The 21,413-nt window shown below is 42.2% G+C and overlaps 1 protein-coding gene and 1 long non-coding RNA gene across 5 annotated transcripts in view; both read right to left on the reverse strand.

The window, feature by feature from the left end:
* Positions 1–3,897, reverse strand: part of NIPAL2 (NIPA like domain containing 2) — a 70,209-nt gene extending 66,312 nt beyond the window's left edge. Inside the window, exon 1 of one of the 4 annotated variants that reach the window (XM_058564693.1) lies at positions 3,384–3,897. In XM_058564693.1, coding sequence (XP_058420676.1) covers positions 3,384–3,777 — 394 coding nt within the window. In that variant the 5' untranslated portion in view covers positions 3,778–3,897. The remainder of the gene's footprint in view (positions 1–3,383) is intronic. The other 3 variants (XM_058564694.1, XM_058564695.1, XM_058564696.1) reach the window with 3 other exon arrangements.
* Positions 3,898–4,781: 884 nt separating this feature from the next.
* Positions 4,782–10,517, reverse strand: LOC131419510 (uncharacterized). Its single transcript, XR_009223269.1, has 5 exons — positions 10,380–10,517; positions 8,798–8,871; positions 6,944–7,064; positions 6,662–6,827; positions 4,782–5,965 (listed from the first exon to the last, which is right to left on the reverse strand). It is a non-coding gene; the product is annotated as an uncharacterized LOC131419510 (long non-coding RNA).
* Positions 10,518–21,413: the final 10,896 nt, after the last annotated feature.

Here is a 21,413-nt window from a genome sequence, read left to right on the forward strand (position 1 = left end):
GAGCCTGGAGATCTTCTATTCCAAACTAATTTTACTGCTAGGGGAAGCCTGGAGTGACCTGTCCAAATACACTCAGCTAGTTAAGAGCAGAGATGAGACACCACCCTCTAATACTGGTTGCAAATTAAGTGCCTACAGGGACCAGTAGGTAAAAGAGATGAGAGCAAAGAGAGGGGCTTAGGTGGGGAGCACAGCTGTTCTAAACTGTGAACTCCAGCTCACACTTACATGTGGGAAAGAGCGCCAAGTGCTGTAGAACTTTTCATATTTAAAGAGATCATGGAAACTTGAAACTTTATATATAATCTACTCATTTTTAAATGTTGGCAATGTAGTAAACATTTTTTAAACCTCTCTGCAGGTCAAACAAGATACATCTATGGGCTGGATTTAGGCCACAGCTGGCTAGTTTGAGGCTTCTGCTTCCTGCTAACCCTAATTTAAATTTCTTTTACTTAATTTGCTTTGATTCTTGCACTCCCTGCTCGAAAAACCTTCAGCAGCTCCCAATTGTCTACAAGATAAAAGTCCAAACTTAACCAGTCCTTCAAGGCAATCGGTGACTATATCTAAGACTCCAAACTATATTTCCACCTTAACAATCAGTCTCCATCTTCCACTGCAACCAGTACGGCCACTGACTTCTACTCTAGGGACAAAAATGTTCAGACGGGCACCTCCCCAGGCCACGTGGGCTGCTCCTTGGTTCCCAGACTTTTCCCCTTCTTGGAATGCCCTCCACCTGTGCACTCCCATCAGTGAAACTGTCCGTCTCTAAGTGTCAGCTCAAGTACCACCTCTCCACAAAGCATCCCTGATGGCCCGGCTAAAAGCCACCTTGCTCTGAATTTCCATAGGCCTTCATATAACTCACATGACACTTACCACATACTGCCTTGTTTCAGAGTTAGCTGCATAGCTCATTTCCCCAAATACCTAATAACATTTCTAGAAGGAAGGGTTTGGGTCTGAAGACTATGTTGAACATCCCCCACGGTGCTTTGTACAGAGCAGGGAGCTCAACAACCATCTTAGAAACATTATTCTTTTATACTGAAAACTTGTGGATCAAACAAAGAAAACACCGTTGCAGAAATCTACTGCATCTACACTTTTATGAGCAGATCCTGAGTGATGCAAAAGGAGCACAGGCCTCACTTCCCTGGCTCCCCAAAACATTTTCCGCACTGAAATACTACTTTCTACTCGCTTTGCGATTTCCTCCTCTAGAAGCACTCACATCTTTGTCTTAGACAACACTGATTCTAAGAAGTCACTGTTAAATATCCATCTATTACATGAAAGTATTTCAGGGGAGTTGGTCTTTTTCTATGAGTAAGGTTAATTTATCACATCTGATGGTTATTACTTGGAAAGACACAGAGAGCTGAGCTATCAGCAAACAGACACTGTCCAAATATTTCAGTTGTGATAAAACTCATTAAACCCTGGCTATCCAGCAACCAAGGCTAATCTTGAGTGTGGGAGTCCTAAACTTATATCTCACACTTTGTTTTTCCGGAGCCACTCCCATTTTCAGCCATCTATATTCGGTTAGTGTCAAAAAAGAAAAGAAAAATTAGATTCCATTTTATTTTTACAGGCCTGGCCAGCACTAGACGCACTCAATAAAATGTTTGCTGAACGAATTAAGAAAATCAATTTCTACATTTGCTTAAAAACAAATGCATTACTCAAAGGATAAAATACCACAGTCTAATAAGACTGCCTAAATTTGAGCAATAATGGGAAAAGTTGATACAGTCTTACCTCAAACTAGCTATAGTTCAGATGTCAGCTGAGTAATTTCCATTAGCATGTTCTGGATACACCCTTTCTAACCCGTACAAATATATACTGTCAAAGACAAGTTAAGCCTTGCAAACAAAGTTAAGTCCTCACATTTATGTCACATGATAATCTGTTTGGTGTCAGAGAGCCAAGACAATCTTGAATTCCAGGAAATGTTAAAGAAAACTAATGACTATAGAGGTTTCCACTGTGAAAACAATGTTTTCTCCTGTTTTGGAGGATGTCATGGTAGGTCACATCTACCAACCCTTTAATTTCTTTACCAAAAGAGAAAAATTCATTCTTAAACTTTTATTGGGAGTGCTTCTAGCAAAAGCATATTATAATATGCTTATAACACATACTAGCATAAGCATGGTATAACAGATATACTCAAAGAACTTCCCATATAAAGTAATTCTTTTCTTTGTAACTCCTCTGGGTGGAAGGAAGGAGAAATGGAATAGGTTACAGTGATCAAGAGGCTCTGTCTCTCCTCACTTTTCCTATTTCAGTATGTTTTGTGGTAAAACACTTAAAGCAATACTCTCTCCTGTGTTGAAAACTAATAAGGTGAACATGCTTCTTTTGTCTTTATATAAATAAATGATCTTCTGTGTTAAATTTTTGAAAAAAAAATTTTAACATTTCAGAAGCTAACATTTAAAATACTTTTCAAGCATAGGATTTCAAAGATTCTAGACCTTTGGTCATTGGTTAAACCTCCCGATTTAGACCAACAACAATAAATATTTTGATTATATTGTTGTAAAATAAAAAGACCTATGGCTTTGTTAAAGAACAAGAACAAAGTGACACACTTAACGAAACCAGGAGGAAGCCTGGCATCCACCATATTGCCATCACTTGCCCCACTGTAAAGAATATAAATGCGGCTAGAGGAAGGGCTCGCCAGAGCTCTTTTTTCTCATCTTAAAGCAAGCCAAAAATAAATGGGCAGCTCCAATCCCCTTTGATCTCGTTAAACGTGTATTTCCAACGTAAACTGGCGTTGTTTAGGCTGACGATGTTTTCCCAAAGGGCCAGTGAGAAAGGAGAGAGTCTGGCAAGTGCAACCTGAGAATATCATTGTTCCTCACACGGAAATGGAGCGCCGTGCAGAGACACTGGACACACGAGGACATACACACACACACGCAGATGCTCTGCGCCGAGGTGACATTTGGTTGCCCTTAATGAATTCCCTACTTCTGAGAACAAGGTGTCACTTATTTATTTTTTAACTGTAAAATGATCCTGGGGAGAATACGGGTGGAGGAGATTCACCGCACACTCCTAGAATCTTTACATGAGAAGGCGGATTCCAGCTGGAGAGGGAGGGCTGTTCGGGACCAAGAGGCTCAGGAATGACCCCACAGAGGTCAGAACCGCAGACCTATGCGACCCACTCCCAGTGACGATACCCAGGAGAGGAAGACCGGGGGTACCCCCGCTCTTCCAAGCGAGGGGTACTTATCGCGGAAACATCACGTCAGCTCGTCCCACTGGGACAGCCGGTGTCTCTCTGCGAGTTGGCAGGAGGGCGGCCCCACCCCCGTCCCCACCGGGCGGCGGGGGCGGCCGGCCCTTACCTGGTTCCTGCGGTACCACGCGCCCGACAGGGAGCCGTTGCCGAAGCCCAGCGCCCCGTACGTGAAGTTGCGGGACAGCTCGTCCAGGGCGGCCGAGGCGGCGTCCCCGGGGCCCCCGGGCGCCAGCGCCGCCATTAGGTCTCGCTCGCGGCGCTCGGGCTCGGGCTCCGGCCGCCTCCAGGCCGGGCTGCACCGCGAGGCGCCGCGGAGGAGGCGCGCCCTGCGGACGCCGCGCCCGGGCCGCGCCGCAGCCACTTCCTGCTTGGTGCCCGGCGAGGCGGGCGCGCCGAGGCCACCTGGCTCCCGCCCGCGCGCGGCCGCAGGTGCAGCGCCAGGTGCCCGCGCGGAGCGCCGCGCTCTGAGGCCTCCCGGGCCGGCCCTGCTCGCTCCGCATCCTCCCTGCCGCCTGGCCTGGTGCACAGCGTCCTCACCGGCCAGACTGCCCAGGGCAAATCACCGCGCCGGGCTGCGGCCCTGTCCGCACCTGCCAGGACAAGTGTGGGATCATCTCCAAATGCCCTTCCAGCCCCAGCGGCCGCTTAGTCAATATTTGTTCAAGTGAATGGGAGAGAAAAGACAGTAGCTAACCCAAAGCAGCGACCTTCGCCCCGTGTGCACCTGGCAATCCCAGCTCTCTATCACATAGGTAGTGTTTCTCACTTGTATTTTTAAAATTGTTTGCATATGGAAAAGTCACGAGTTCCTGAAAATATTGTAAGCAACACGGGATCGATTAAATCTCAGTGCCAACACTTGATAGATCCTTAGTAAATATCCCCGGAATGAAAGGAGGAATCCCCGGTGGTAGCTGGAGGACCCCAATGTGTATTTGGATGTGGTTTCCTTCTAATGGAACCAGAAGAAATTGCTGAAAAGTTGCCAGCTACTGGATATAAGAATTTGGGATGGGAGATAATTGTTAAATGGTCTTAATGAAATGTAACCGGATGTTCTAGTTTCACCTGTATTCAAATTCTACTGTGTTACTACAAATGATCTGTGGGGTGTCTCTCACCTTGAGAATTCTATGGTTCTATGTTGTTGCCTGAAGCGCTGGAACTTGCAATTCTTTTGTTTACACAATGCTGAGATTCTTCTTATATAATGTGCTTTGACTGCCAGACTTCATGAAACAGAGACCTTCAAGAAAAGAGAATTGCTGCCTAAGGAGGAACGGGGAAATGTGCGAACGAGAGAAGAAAGAGAAAAAAATCATTTCAGATAGAGAAAAAACAAGACATGTCATCTCACAAGCTGTATAGTTTCTTGCTTGAGCACCCAAAATGTCCAGTGAACAGTTAACATGGTAGCTCACTATTCCCAATTTTAAGAGGCTCATTTATTTCAAATAAATATCTGAAGGAAGTATCTTTTTAAAATATTTTCTATCACATCACATTAATTTTTGCTGGTGACTTTATTAATGCCTCTTTCAGTTGAGATGCTTTAGGGTACAAGTAACAGAATATCCAAATAAAAATGCTTAACCAATAAGTGTCTGTTGTCTCCAGAGAAAATGTGGCTCTGTGTGGTTCTATGATGTCGTCACTTCCAACTTACTGCTCTGCCATCCCTAAGGTATTGGCCTTGTCGCTTTTCATGGTGGTAGCTCCAGGCATTACATGCAAACATGATCACATTTAGAAAAGAGGTGGGGCATTTCCTCTTATGCATCTTTTTATTAGAGAGGAAAACCTTTTCCAGAATCCTCCCAGTGGCCTTGCTTCTCAGGTCCCATTAGCCAGGACTGGGTCACATGCCCAGGTTCTACCTGCAAAGGAGGCTGGGAAAGTGATTCTTGGGCATTTCCAGCCTTCAGAGTGGGAGGTGACATCTGCTGGCAAGGAAGAACCAGGATGGGGTGGGAGGGCACCACCAGCAGAGCCTGGCACAATCATACTTTAGTATACTCTATCTGCCAGATTGTAACTAGTCATATAGTCTCTAACAAGCAAAATAATAAACGGATCGTGTTACTTTCCTGTTTAAAATGCTTCTACACCTCCCCGCTGACACAATAAAGTTCACACTTTTTAAGCCTGGCATATGAGACCCTTTATGATCTGGCCCCCACACTCTGCTACACTTAACTCATTTCCATTTTACTTTTTAACTTAAAAATCATTTTCAGTTTCTTTGCATCTGTTTAAAAACCTCTAATTTTGGAGGAACACGGCACTTGGTGCAGAATACGTATGATGTGTAACCTGTGACATGCTGTTCTCCAGATCCCAAGATGCCACTGCAGTTTCCGAGGCTGTCCTAGCGTGTGAGGTGGTTGAAACAGAGAATCGTGACCAGTGTTCCTTCCCACACAGTTCAAAAGGAGGGGGTAGGAATGCCGTGTGAGCTATTTTGGTACCAGCAGTGTAGGTGGAACTGGAGGCTGTGCAGGGCTTTGTGATGGCTTCTGCCACTTGTGGGGTTTCTTCAGGGGGTATGCTGTTCCCTTTACAGGATGCCAGAAGCCCTTGATCAACCTCCTGTCCTCAGCGCTGAAATGGTAGAGGTCTGTCTTCCTCAGTTAATTCAAGGAATTCTCTTCTGCTGCCACATCATTTGAAGCTGAACTTCACTGTAAACTTAGGGAACAGGGTTACATTTTGCCCACCTTGCCTTGGATCACCTGCCTGCAGCATCCACAAAGTAGTTTTATTTTTTTTAATTTATCTTTAGCATGAACCGGTCAACACTAGTTTCACTAATGATGAGTACCTAAAAGGCTAAGGTAGTTATTAGGGTAAAGATTAATTCAGGTAGCTCAAATCATATACAAAAGCCAACTACAGATTAGATGCTTTAAGGAGAAAGGTAAACTTTAAATATTTCAGAATAACATGAGACAATTTCTACAACAGGCAGTTTGAACCATCATTAAAGTACAGATGCTAAAGGCACACTATCTGGGTTCAAATCCTGACTCCACTGCTTATTTGCTTTGAGATGAGGATGTATAAATGAAAATCAATAGGATATATTGGAGTATATGAGGAAGCTATTTGGTTTAAAACTAATTCGGCCTGACCTTGTTCTTCCAGAACGGCCTGATGTGGCCTGTAGAGCATGCATTGCACATCTGCTTGAAACATTTACAGTGTCCCAAAGCAGAGAATGATGCCCTTAAAGATAGAGATGTTGCCTTCCCCCATATCAGCATTTCTTTATAGATAAGCATTTCTTCCCAGAAACTAAGGATTAATCACTGAACTACTGAGCTCATCTCATGACCACTGACCTGCTGACCGCTGACCTGCTGCGCTCATCTTGCGACCACTCACCTGCTGTGCTAGCAAAGCATCTCGTGACTATAGTAAAAGGAATATTGTTGTCATATTTGATGTATGTTCCTTGTTCCAAGATGGTATATAACCACTCTGTACATTCTGCTTCTTCTGCTCCTTATCAGCTGTGTGGCTTTGGACAAATTCTCTGAGATTCAGTTTCCTAATTCATAAAGTGGGAATAATAACATTTATCTCAAAGACTGTTGTAAACATTCAGTGATGGGTAAGGTGAGTGAAAAACACCTTGTAATTCAGTTCAATTCACCAAACTCTTACTTTGTGCCAGGAGCCAAAGACACAAGGATGAATCAAGCATGGGCTCTGTGTCTGGGAGCTTACAATGAAGTGAGCGGACAGTCAGGTGAACAGGTGGACTCAGTTAACTTCAGCACGGGAGCTGGGAGAGAACAAAGAAGATGCACTCAGCTCAGCTTGGGAAGGCAGGTGCAGCCTGAGAAGACTACTTAGAAGTAGGTGATGACTGTTTTGAATCCTGAAGGATGAGTTAGCCAAATGAAGAAGGGAGGTAGGGGGTAAACAAGGCTGGAACAGCATAATCAAAGGCCAGAGGCAAGAAACAGCATAGTATGTACGTTTCCACATTAGTCTCGGGGGAGGTGAGACATACCCTAAAATATAGATAGAGGGACCAGCAGGGCCAGGAAATTTAGGGTTTTGTGTGTTGGGTTATCAAGGTTGGACTTTACTCTTAATGGGAAACATTGAGTCACTTTGGATAAGGGAGCAGCAGGACAAGATTGGTACTGTAAAATAACCCCTGCTGGAAGGGCAGGGATGGTTTAAGTGGAGAAATACCAGAGTTAGACAAGTTAAGAAACTGCAATGGCTCAAATGAGGGTATATGAGAAAGGCTAGAGAGAAGGAGAGAGATTTAAAAAATATTTAGAAGTAAAACCGGCACAGCACGTTGATGGGGCAGGGGAGGATGGAGAAGGAAGGGTCTAAGATGTGTTTTAGCTTGGGCTACTGGGTGCAAAGGCAGCATCATTACTGAGGTGAGGAATCAGAAAGAGACGCCTGTTTAGAGGAAAAAGATGAGTTCAGTTTGAGTTGGAGACTCATTGAATTTGAGGAGATTGTGGGGCATGCAAGCAGAAAACAATGTGCAGAATTGTCCTAAGATGCAGGGGTGAGGTCAGGGCCAGGAAAATAGATTTAGGAGTCATCAGCATGCAGGTGGATGAGACTATCCAGGGAGAGTACGTGGCCTCCATCTTTTGGAGTAGGGCTCAGAAAACTTTCGCTGTAAAGAGCCAGATAGTAAATATTTTAGATTTTATGGACTATGTGGTCTCTATTATAACTATTTAACTCTGCCATTGTAGTGTGAAAGCAGCCATGGACGTTATGTAAATAAATAGGTGTGGTGTGTTCCAACAAAACTATTTACAGAAATAGGTGGCTGGTCCCTGTTCTAGAGAGAGAAGAGCTAAGTGCGATACACGAGGCCAACAAGGAGCACTTGAGAGATAAGAGTATATTTGCTAGGCCTCTTGGCATGTGAACGACAGGATCCCAATTCAAAGGGAAATTCAATTACTCATGACTAAAACCTGGGAAGGCAGGGGTGGAGCCTGACCACTGGATCCAGGAACCTGAGTTTTGGGTATGGGCTTCATCCTTAGGTCAGCTTCACGTGGCGGGGGTGATACTGAACCAAGTGGGCTCGCCTCCTGGTGAGTGAAATAAGACTCTACACCAGTGGAAGATGTCTCACAAAGTAAAGTGTATTTGCAGCAAATAGGAGGCCATGAGAAATCATTTCCAAAGTCATGGCATCCCTGAACAAAGGAAAGCAGGAACTTTTATTTGGTTGGGGAATGAATATTCAAAAAGGAGAGGTGGGTATTTGCTTGCACAGGCTCTGTTGAAGAACATGCTTCCACATAATGAGGCCTAAGCTCCTCCTGGAGAGATCTTTACATTAAAGATAAGGCAAAGGTCATGGGCATGGCTCTGGCAGTGAGCCTTGATCAGTTTCTGGGCGGCTGGTGGTTACATCCTGGCTTAGTCAGTTTCAGGATGGCTGAATTAAGGAGGTTACATCTCCTTAACACCCACAAGGAAAAGAAACAACCTGGAAAAACAGTTAATTGCTTCCAAACCCACCTTTGAGTTTCTCGAGGCCCCTAGTCCATGACAGAGACATGGCCACAGCAGCTCCTGGTGTCCATCTTTAGAGCCTGGGTTCAAAAAGGTAAAGGGAATGTAGCAGATTGGTTATTGTTCCCAGTTCTTCATGCCCCTGCATGCAGGGCTATTTGCATTATACAGTCCCTCCCATTGCTGAGTGACTGCAATCCTCCCACCAGAAGCATCTTCCCATTGATGCTGGGTTTGGCCACATGGCTTCCTTTGGAAAAGTGGATAGAAAGACAATGTGACAGCTCTGGGCCAAGACTTTAAAAGGTATCTCGTGTTTCTGCTTGCTCTGTGCTCCTGTGCTCCACCCTGAGAAGGGTATGGCCCAAGTAGCCATGCTAGTGGCCCACTAGTCCTGAGAGAATGAAGAAACCTGTGAAGCACACCTAAAGCCAATCCTTGCCACCTCTGGCCTGTAGACTCATGAGCAAGAAAACAAATATTGGTTGTTATAAGCCACCAAGATTTTGAGAGTATTTGTTACACAGCAAAACCGACCGATTACAGATATTCCCAACCAGCTTCATTTAGATAGTCCTGGTGAAAAACACTGATTGGCCTAATTTGGGACATGTGACTTATCTCTGAACCAATCACTGAGGACAGAGAGATTTGGTATTTGGATTGGCCCACCTGGGTCATGTACCCACTCTATTCAGGGAGGTGAGGGAAGTTACCAAGGCGAGGAGAAGGGATGCTGAGCAATAGCAATATGGTGGAGAACCAGCATGGAGTAGTAACATGGAAAGTTAGGCAGGAGAGAGTAACAAAAGTGAGGGTGTGTTGAGTAATGCCATTGGCAGCAAAGAGGACACTGAGACAATAAATGAAATGTGTTTATTGGCTTTGACCAATAAAGACCTTTATTAACTAATAAAGGACATTGGTGATTTTTGACTGAGCAGTTTCAGTTGAACATTGGGGTGACAGCCAAATTATAGTTAATGATAACATTTCAATAAACTAATTCACTGTAGGGATGTTAGTTATTACTAAAAAGGACCTTAGATAAGGAACAGGTTGGGAGTCTGTTAAGGGAGATCCAGGAGTTTCATTTATTTGTGCATCACTTCGAAGCCACAGGAGGCTTTGGGGAAAGGGAGTGTTGGGATAATCCACATGTTGACACAAAATAACCAATAACCATTCTATAGATAAGAGAAATAAGGTGAGTTTTACTTCAGCCAGAGTGAGGATGATAACCTGGGAAGGCCTTAGAAAGCATTGCGGAGAAGCATGGTTTTCACTACAGTCTTATATCTTTTTAGAACAAAGAACATACATTAAACACACCCAGGACACATTTTCATCAAAATTTCAAAGAGGTATTCAATTGCAAACTGGCAGGTCAACGTGACCGTGATGTCAGGAAAGGGACTAATCTAGGCGTTACCAATAGGGCGTAGGAGGGGAAGTGTGCATTCTTGTCTTAAGAGAATGCATTCTTTACTTTAATGGTTAAGCAGATGTACAATGTATGTTTGATAGGCCATAAGTCAGGCTTTTTCAAGCCGAATCAGTTTTGAACCCGAATAGTTACCCCACATACCTCAATATGTGAGAATCTCTTGTCACACACTAGAAGGAGACGATTCTCGAAGCTGGAGAGATCCCTGAGGGTGGATTCAGGCTGAAAGGTGGAGCGCAGTCCTGGTGTGACCCTCAGGGCCTGTGGCAGAATTGCAGCTTTGGGAACCAGAAAAAAGCAGGCTTCAAGCAACATGAAATTTAAAACAGAGGGTTTAGTGAGAGATCACGAGGGAGATGGGAGAGGCCCAGGGAGGAGACAGCTGATAAGAATATCTGGTCTCAGGCCTGGAGTAACAGGAACAGAGCCAGCATGAAACACAAGTGTGCAGTTGACAAAATGTCACCCCCTTTTAGGACTCTGACCTTTTCTAGACTTCTTTCAAGACCTGTTTCCTTACCCCTCCCTATCCCCTGTCCTCCATGTGCACCCTGTCCCTCCGGCCTTTACTGATGTCTGACTGTATAGGACTTCCCAAGGCTGTGTCCCACGTGGGCTGGTCCTACCCAGACAGTACCCAGTACTTCTCCCTCTGCCTCAGCTTAAATGGAACTGTGTCCCATCTCATTCCTTTGCTTTCTACTTTCAAAGAGGCATCTGAGAATGAATCCATGCCAGGATATTAACATAATAGATCTTCTCCTGTGGTTATTTGCTTCCTAAATGGACTCTCCTGGTCACATGACGTATTAACCCAAAGGAATATTTCTGTCAAAGGAGTGAGAATTTGGGCTGATGGAGGTGGGACACACAAAATTCCCCTCAAATCTTACCACAAGAAGAGTTGATTTTTCAGTTCAAGTTCCAAGGCAGAAAAACACCGATGTCCCAGCTCAGCAGACAGGCTGTAGTTGTTCCCTCTCACTCAGCCTTTTGTTCTACTGATTGGATGAGGGCCACCCACATTAGGGAGGGCAATCTGCTCTACTCAGTCTGTTCAAATGCTAATCTCATCCAGAAACTCCCAAAATAATGTTTGATCAAGTGGCTGGGCATCACGTGGGCCAGTTAAGTTGACACATAAAAGTAAACATCACAGCAGTCTCCTCAAAGAAGGGAATAAGAGAGACAGTTTTGCCTTGCCTTTAATACTGATAAAAAAGCCTATGAAACCAGATGTGACAAATGTGGCAGGCAGAAGTTTCACAGACATAAATTTAATTATTTCTACCATTTTCCTTTGGCCTGGAGTTTGATCTCTATAGTAATCCAATTTGTTCTGTAGGTTTCTGTGACCATTCTACTCGAGTAGAATTTATTTTCCATCTTTCTCCTCTTCTCCTTCTCCTCCATCATCATTATCATCATCACTGTCATCATCATCAATATCCAAGGTTTATCGAGTGCCTGCTGCTCACATGGCTCTGTGCTGGGAAGGAATTTGGAATTCACAGGGGGAACTAGATCTGTCCCTTACTTAGAGTGGCTTAATTCCAGTTTAGGAGACAGAATATATACATAAAGGGGTTAGTCTAAACCAAGTATGAGCTGGGTAACTAAGTGCTAACTGCAGGAGGATATTAATCTTAGATTCCAGAAAAAGGAGTGATTAGCAGGCTGAAGTGGTCTGGAATAGATTCTAGGAGGTTTCGACCTTAGGCAGGGCCTGAGGGAAGAGTGTGACCAAAACAAGTGTCAGAAAGGAAAGAGACTCTGTCAGGAATAGAGAACACCCCGGATGGAATGGGAAAGTGTGAGTGTGTGCAGGGACAGACAGACAGTCGTGGCTTAGTGGGCACCTGTGTCACTGAACGGCTTGATGCCTGGAGAGCAGCATCCAGGAACAGATTTAGGTCCAGATTGCTAATTAAAAATTTTTTTACTCTGTGTGAAATTTTCCAGGATCAGCATGAAGTGTCATCTGCTTCTCCTGGAGGCGTCTCCTCCCAAACACGACTTCCTAAACCTGCTTAGCCAGTCAAGCATCACTGCTGCTCTACCGGGTTACACAGCGTCCTCTGAAAAGCACTTCTGGGTTTGCACATGATGAAAAGAAAGAAAAGCAAGAAAGGAAACCTACTCGTTTTCATGTGCGGTGTTAATGCCATTTTTCCACTGTTTGTCCTGTTTATATGGGTCATGGCACTGGTGAGCCGTAGATCATAAAGAACAGAGATGGGAGGTAGTTCTCTCGCACGGCCCTGCTCAGTGCTGTGCCTAGGATGGGTTCTTCATGAGCGCTTTGGGGACATATCAGAAACTGCCTGTGCAACGAGACAGTGTAAACTCTGCCTCCTGTCAGCCAACAGGGCAGCCCCCCACACTGCCCCCGATTTCCCCCAGGCCCTCGCAGGTCCTCGGGAGGCAGTGGGGGTTGTAAAGAGAGTCATACACTGTGAGAAACCACGTGTGCTCTTGTTCTGCTCTGCCACTAGCCAGCTGCATGACCTTGGGCAAGACATGTGACCTCCCTGGGCCTCATTTTTCTCATCTGTGAAATGAGCAGTTTGGACTATCTGATCATGCAGACTGTTTCCAACTCTGAAGGATGAGTCTAGGAGAACTTTCATCTCCTTCAAATTACATCAAGCAGTTTTTTTTTCCCCCAGCTACTTAGGGGAAGAGAGGGAGGCTCTAGAAGGTTCTAATCCCTCTCCCTAAAACATCTTGGGATATCTAGTAGTCTCTAATCAAAGAGGGCTGGCTTTTACTTACAGACACGTTTTAAAAAATATCTCTTATGGGCATTTTAGAAAGATGGAATATTTAGAGACTTTTAAATGTAGAAGAACTAAGATTCAAATAATGCCACAATTTAGTAGCTGTGTGATCTTGCACAGGTTAGGATTATTTTTCTGGGATTAAGTTTCCTCATTTGTATAATAGGAATAGTGAAAACCACAACAAGAACCATACTCCTTAGGGTTGTCATGAGGATTGAATATGTCCTCAGAACAGTGCTTGCATGGAGTAAATTTCCACAAACTGGAGCCATTAGTGTGACTCTTACCTGTGTATTTGTAAGGAAATGAAGTGTAGTGTATTGTGCTTAGCAGCGGGACACTGCATTCAGGCAGATCTGAGGTTCAATCCAGGCTTTGTTGTTGACCAGCTGTGTAGCCTTGGGGAGTTATTTTACTTCTCCTTACTTCCCCAAGCCTCAGTTTCTTCCTCTTTATGGAAATAATAATAGTTCCTGCTTTGTAGGATTATTAATGAAGATTCAGCGAGACAAGGCATTACAAGTACTTAGCTCATAGACACAGAGTAAACATTCAACAAATTTAATCACGATGACAAACAAAAATAGTAATAACAAATGTTGTGCTTCCTTCTCTTATTCACTTTCCTCCAAGGATGGCAGTCGTGGAAGGAAAATCTCCCCACCCGGATGAGGGACTGAATTATGTAGCCAGAGAGCACGCTTGATGAGGGCAGGACCATCTCCACCTGGCTTATCCTGTAGCCCCAATACCTAGCACAGTGCTCAGCTTATAGCAGGCACCCGAAGGACAGCCTTTGCTAATGGTGGAAATGAGACAGAGATGCTTATAAATTGTTCTACTTTTACAAGACGTGGGTTAGTTTTCAGGCTTTCAAGCCTATTCCATCTGCTGCTTTAACAGCTCCACCCAGGAGGACATTCAGAAACGTCTGGACCTCCTCTCAAGTCTAGATCAGCACTGTCCAATAGAAATATAATGCAAGCCACATATGGAATTTTAAAAGTTTTAGTAGCCACTTTAAAAAGAAACAGATGAAATTAATTTAATAATATATTTTCTTTAACCCACTATATTGAAATATTATTTCAACACATAATCAATATAAAAATTATTAATTAAATATTTTATATTTTTTGTTCTAAGTTTGAAATCTGGTATGTCTTTTACACTTGCAGCACATCTCAATTCAGACCAGCACATTCCAAGTGCTCAATAGCTGCATGTGTCTAGTGACTGCTATGTTGGAAAGTACGGCTTTAGACCAAGAAAGCTAGATCAAGCTTGTCCTTCCACCCACCCTCAAGCCCACCCCTCAGTTCCACTTCCTGTCTGAGGATCCACTTCCTTTCCAGGTGGCTGCCCTGGAGAATGGCTTCCGGCTTCTCAGAAGACATGCCCACCACCCACATGGGTGTGCTTCACCCTTGTATGTCTCACCAGAAAAACCACGTCAGAATATAGCACCACAACCTCAACACTCATTCCACAAGATACATATATACAACAGGGAATTAATTTTTCAAGGCACTTCCAAACTTGTTATTTTTTTATTATTTTTATTTTTTTATTTTTTGGTGAGGAAGATTGGCCCTGAGCTAACATCTGTTCTCAATCTCCCTCTTTTTGCTTGAGGAAGATTGTCACTGAGCTAACATCTGTACCAATCTTCCTCTATTTTCCTATGTGGGATGCCGCCACAGCATGGCTTGACGAGCAGTGTGTAGGTCCACACCTGGGATCTGAACCTGCAAACCCTGGGCCACTGAAACAGAGCGTGTGAACCCAACCACTATGCCACCAGGCCGGCACCCCAAGCTTGTTATTTGAAGTATCAACTATCATCGACTACCAACTGTTTGATAGTATCCACTATCATTCTCTTTTTCAGACATGCTTTTGGAGAGCTTTCTCCACTGTGATCTTGCCTATATTCTGATAGGCAAGAGAGATCTTTCTGATAATTCATTTGTTCATTCAATTTATTGAGTGCCTACTGTGTGTAATGGAGTTGGGAATATAATAATCAGCAGAAAGGATGCAATGCCTACCCTTGGGAACCTTAAACTTGAGTTGTATGGACAGACGAGTAAGCAGGATCCCATAATGTGCTTAATGGGGGAAATAAATACTAAGTACTCTGGAAGCTCATAGGAGGGCAACTAACCTAACACATGAGTGTGTGTGTGTGTGTGTGTGGGTGCGTGCCTGTGTGTGTGTGTGTGTGTGTGCGTGCAAGGGGGCAGTGAGCAAAGCAACATCTACAATAAGACCTGAAGGTTGAGTTGAAGTTAAGGTGTGGGATCATTGGGGTGTGGACTGGGGAAAGGAGAAGAACATTCCAGGTGAGGCAAAAGCAATCATACGTCCCAGAAGGTGCAAAGTAGGGGGCTTGCAAATCACCCCATCCAGTTGGAATTCAGGAAAGAGTAAATTTGTGGGCTGGGTGGATATAGGGGAGGCAAGGGATAACCATGGCCAATAGTTTGGACTTATGTAAATTCTATAGTAAAGATCCTGGAAACTCTGGTTCTGATTTCTCACCTGCCTTCTTATTCTGTATTTCCAGCTGTTTACAGGGTATCCCCATGTTTCACTTAAATTCAACATGCTCAAAATCACTCATCACCTTCACTCTTTTACTAAACATTCCAAACTGGTTCTCTGTCCTAATTTCTCCATCTGTCATAATGAGATCAGCATAATTCCAGTCTCCTAGCACAGCTAACACATCTTTCATCCCTTCCATATCATCACCCCCTGTACCCAAGCTGTCACTAAATCTCACTAATTTTTTGACTGAATATCTGAAGGCTTTTGGTTCAAGTACTTTCTGGCTTCCTTGAAGATAATTCATCACTCATTTTTTTGTAATAGCTTCAAATTTTCACCCAGGCTATCTAAACTCCAAGTGGTATAACTTGTACTCCTTTGAGATATCATTTTGGAACAAATCAGCAATTTTAAAAATCACATCAGATTATAAAGTAGAAAAATAATTTTAGCAGTCCAGAAAAGCCCCAAGTTTTGGGGAAAAAACAATTCTTAATGTTTTATTTATTTTTTGATTCTACTGTCTTCTTATATATTAAAAAAATTCATCAACCTTCTTCCTGAAACCATGAGGTTTGCTTACCTGCATAGAAAATTCATCAACAGGGATTTTTATTTGTCTCGTTATGTCCCTCCCTCTCTATACAAGGCCTTTCCTGGATACGTTACCTGCATGTTCACTCACCCTAAAAAAATGTTAACACTGTTTAAACTTGCCCTTGATTACCAAGTCTCTTACTTCATATTGGCTCAGCAATTCATTATAACCACGCCCTGAAAACAGGACATTGAAAATGTAAAATACAAGAACCAGGTTGTGTTTTGTGTCTCAGGAATAAATGAGACGAAAAATGATAATTTCCCTCAGTTGTATTTTGTCATATTTTAAACAAAATGTCCACGGGCTGGAAATTCCATTTCAATCAGTAAATATTTAGTGAGATGTAAGGACTGTGTTCAGCATGAAACTACTTGTTAGAGGTATGGTAACCAAGTTTTCTACAATTAAAAATTAGGATACATGGTGTGACAATGGGATAGAGCATTTGAAATTGGTACTACCTGGAAAATTGGGCTATATGATTGTCATAGTTATAGAAAATGTAAGAGAAATGTTGTCCCTCAAGTTTACAAGTTTTTGGAAACATGAGTCTAACACACACTCATTTACTTGACCACTGAATAAATAGCTAATAAATACCTAGTATAGGAGGTATTTTGTTAGCCAGTAAGATTACGAAGATGAAAAAATATAGTTGCCTTAAATGGTTTCTCAAACAAAGTAGGCCCTTGTGAGGCTAATTTCATGTGACAATTCAGCTAGGCTATGGAGCCCAGCTGTCTGGTCAAACATCAATCTAGATATTGCTGTGAAGATATTTCTTAAATGCAATTAACATTTAAATCAGTAGACTTTGAGTAAAGTAGATTACCCTCCATAATGTGGATGGACCTCATCCAATCAGTTGAAGGCCTTAAGAGAAAAGATGAAGTTTCCTCCAAGAAGAGGGAATTCTGCCTTCGGACTCAAGACTGCAATGTCAACTCCTGCTGGAATTTTCAGCCTGCCAGCCTACCCTGCAGATTTTGGATTTACCACTCCCCACAATCATGGGAACCAGTTCCTTAAAATAAATCTCTCTTTCTTTCTCTTCCTTTCTCTACACACACACACACACACACACACACACACACACACACACACACCCCTATTGGTTCTGTTTCTCTGGAGAACCCTAAGACAGTTCTCACAAGAATTGTTATTTATTTCCCATTTCTGAGATAATCTATGCATTTTTAAGCATAAATGTATAATGTCTTTTTTTCCCACAAATAGTAACATCCTACCTCACAGTATCTCTTCTAGCAATGTTTTTAAACATATGGCATTCAAGGCCCAACTTGCTGCTGAAGAGAAAATTTAGAAGCTGAAGTGGAATTATCAGATGGAACAAAGTCGCCTAATTTGAAGTGTAGTGAGAAATGAGGGAAAGTGGAGGGCTTGAGGAAACCCAAATAGTGTTCAAGTCAGGGAGGCAATGGAACAAAAGCACAGAGAAGGCAGCTTTGGCCTTCTGATGACAAAATTTGGGGGAAAGAAACTGCATGATGACAGGGCCTGTGTCTGTGAGGATCTTGATAGTGGAAAATGATACTGTGGGAAGAAAAGAGGACCGAGGAGCAAAACTGGTCAAAGCAATTGGGATAATAATCAAAACTGCTTGGGAGTAAAAAGGAGCAAAGAATGCCATTTAAGATATAGAACTATGAGTTTAGCATTAGATTAATGTTTGGGAGCTTTGGAGTTTCTACGAGCTGTTCCAGTGGAAAATGGTACAGGTTGATCTGCTCTAAAAGGAAATGTGGCTGCTTTGTAGCAAGAGAATTCTGGATGAAATAAGTGATAGTTGATTTCCACATCTGATTTAAGCATGTAGCAGCCCCACTTCTCTGAACTGGCAATAGAAAACAGTTTGAAGGGGGGAATCTTATGAATAATTAGATATAATTAAGTTGTCAGCTCATACATCATTATATCTTGCCTCTTGGGGATCTTTTGCAGATTTATTAGTTAATGTTTGTAAAATAAGCTCCAAGTACCATGTATCATTGGCATAGAATTTGATTTTCAGTGTGATGAATGTAATTAAGTCATGCTGATTTCATACGAACTTTCGTTGCAGGATAACGTCTGTTCTGGAGTGTTCTGGGGGCTAGGGCGCATGAGTTCGCACACTGGCATTCCATCAAGTGGAGCTCTTGATGTTGGGAGCGCTGTGGCAGGCATTTTGCATTGTGTATGATACACATCTCAGGTGAGACGAGGCATTAAAAGTGTCAGGTTAGAACTGTGGCTTCTACTGATGAATAAAGATTATGTTTGTACAAGATACAGAGCTTGACAATATAGTAATTAAAGGTGAACACTTTAAAATTGAGATCGGCAGGAGAGAAAACATTAAGGGTCTTATTTGGGGCTCTATGTCCTCCTTGCCTACTGTACATGTACATTAACTATTCTTCAGTTAGGAAATTCATTTATTAAACCCAGAAAGGGGTTTAAATATCCGCAATCCGTACCTGTTAGTAAGCTCTTCTTAAATAGTATAATTGATTGTTGACTCAGAAGCTCAAATATGTGTTCATATTTTTGGATTTGGTGATTTTTGAGAGAGGAATCAAGCAAGGTCTAGGACAGTGGTTTTCAAACATTCTGGTCTCAGGGCTCTTTATACTCCTAAAAGTCACTGAGGACCCCAAAGAACTTTTGTTTATGTGTTTATATCTATCAATTTTTATTGTACTAGAAATCAAAGCTGAGAAAAATTTAAAAAATGTACTTATTCATTGAAAATAATAAGCTCATTATATATAACATAAAAAAGAGACTTTTAACAAGAAAAGGTGAGAAGAGTGGCATTGCTTTATATTTTTATAAATCTCTTTAATGTCTGGCTTAATAGAAAACAGCTGTAGTTCCATATCTGCTTCTGCGTCCAATCTGACATGATACATCATTTTAGTTGAAATAGATAAAGAAAATTTGGCCTTACACAAATATGTAACTGGAAAAAGGAGGAGTATTTTAACAGCCTTTTAGATAATTGTGGATATTTTCTTTCTGATTTGATACCAGAACTCAGCAAGTGATAGTTTCTTAAAGTTTGGTTTCTTAAAAGTTGGTGCATTCTGAAACCATATCAATGACTTGTTGTGCTCCATTGCTTTACAATCCACTGCTCTATCTTGTACTGGTATCACGCATTGGTCATTTGGAAAATATGGATTCACTGAGTTATGCAGATCTGCCAAATGTTGACACATTCCATTATACGTCATCAAACAATCACTTTCATTAATATCACCGATGGTTTCATCCTAAAATTCCTTAACTATTGTTATACTATCAAGTTTTCTAAAATTTTCATTTTTGCTATAAAGGTGGAATTTTTCTATCGGCAATAAATACTTTCAGCTGTGTTTCTTGAATTAATAGTCTCACTTTGTTCATTTTAGAGGAAATGTCTGCCAGATACTCACACCTGAGTAAGCATAGTTTGTTTTCAAGTAAAAAACGGTATTCCGTTACAAAGCAGTAGCTCAGCTCACAACACTCATGATTGTCCTTGAGACAATCATCGTAATCGGTATGCATCGAGGTCTTTATGAGAACTTCCCACTTCCTCACAGAGAGTATTAAAACGATGTGTGCTCAAAGGCCAACATTTCATAAAATGAATACTTTTCACTGCTTTATCAAGGTCATTGTTAAGTGAAATCGGCACTTTAAGAAAAATCTGAGAGTGTGTGGCGGTTTTACCCATCTTGTCTTTGCTCTATGAATGCTAATGTCAGCACGGTGAAAATGCAAATAATGCTCTAGTCTTACAGTGAAATAGTTTTGAACTTGAAGTCTCTCTGAAAGGGTCTCAGGGACCTCCAGGGGTCCATGGACAGCACTTGGAGAATCAGTGGAACAAAAAATGCACGCAGGGTGGAGCAGAGGAGAAAGGCAGGGAACCTTGACAGCAGCCGTTTCAGGAATAGGTAGGATGGTGTAAGGCAGTATAATTTGATGAAATTTGCTGCTGTTATTGTTTGTTTTTTTTAAGCAGCAAGAAGCATATTATACTGCCCTAAACCAGTTTTTCAAACTTTTTTGAGTTTGTAACACACAAGAAGATATATCTTTTACATTGTAACACAGTGCACACATACATACAGATTTATTTACTGAATTAAAGTTTCATGAAATAAAACCCTTACAATCTGAGATGCACTCTAACATTTTTATTTTATTCTATTTCATTTCTTAGAAAATGTTGGTCATGACCCACTAAATTGATTTCACAACTCACTAATGGATTGGAAACCACAGTTGGTAAAAATCTGCTCTAAATAAAGATGCTTTCGTTTTGTATAAACCTTCTAAGGGCTGATTACCTTTGGTTAGAGACTAAATGTACCCAGGAGTTGTTTTTTTTTTTTTTTTAATGTGGCATATACTTTTTTGTGTGTGTGTGAGGAAGATCAGCCCTGAGCTAACATCCATGCTAATCCTCCTCTTTTTGCTGAGGAAGACCGGCTCTGAGCTAACATCATTGCTAATCCTCTTCCTTTTTTTCCCCAAAGCCCTAGTAGATAGCTGTATGTCACAGTTGCACATCCTTCTAGTTGCTGTATGTGGGACGCGGCCTCAGCATGGCTGGACAAGTGGTGCATCGGTGCGTGCCCGGGATCCGAACCCGGGCTGCCAGTAGCGGAGCGTGCGCACTTAACTGCTAAACCACAGGGCTGGCCCTACCCAGGAGTTTTTAAGGGCTGCTTATTCTGCCATTTCTTGATTCAGTTGCAAATGATTTTAAAGTTTGGTCAAATGAGAAACACTTTTATTCAAGGATGCACTATGTTTAGTATCACATGAAACACCTGTTTAATTTTATTTTCTCTGGTAAAGTCTAAATGTTTACCTGGGGTTAATAAAACCTAACACTTTTTCTTCAGCATTGGTGAATAAATATACACAATATAACCTTATAAAGGAGATTGTGTTGAGACTGGTACAGTGGTAATTATTGCTCTCATAGAAAAAAACACTTTAGTGCATTCCCAGGATCTAGGTTTATATCCTAATTAATACTGCTCTGACTTCCTACTCTGCCAATCTTTTGAGAATCATTACTCTGACAGGTGCAACTAATTGTAAAAACCAAAATGAAGTGGCTATCAATTTTGCTTTTTTTTTCTTTAATGGTAAGTATTATTTTTTCTTTATGATATGATAAGAAGATAGATGGTAAGAAAGTAGAATGTATCAGAGATAAAGAAACATCCTCTT

The sequence above is a fragment of the Diceros bicornis genome, chromosome 21 (assembly GCF_020826845.1).
Source record: "Diceros bicornis minor isolate mBicDic1 chromosome 21, mDicBic1.mat.cur, whole genome shotgun sequence".
In the NCBI taxonomy this organism is placed as follows: Eukaryota; Metazoa; Chordata; class Mammalia; order Perissodactyla; family Rhinocerotidae; genus Diceros; species Diceros bicornis.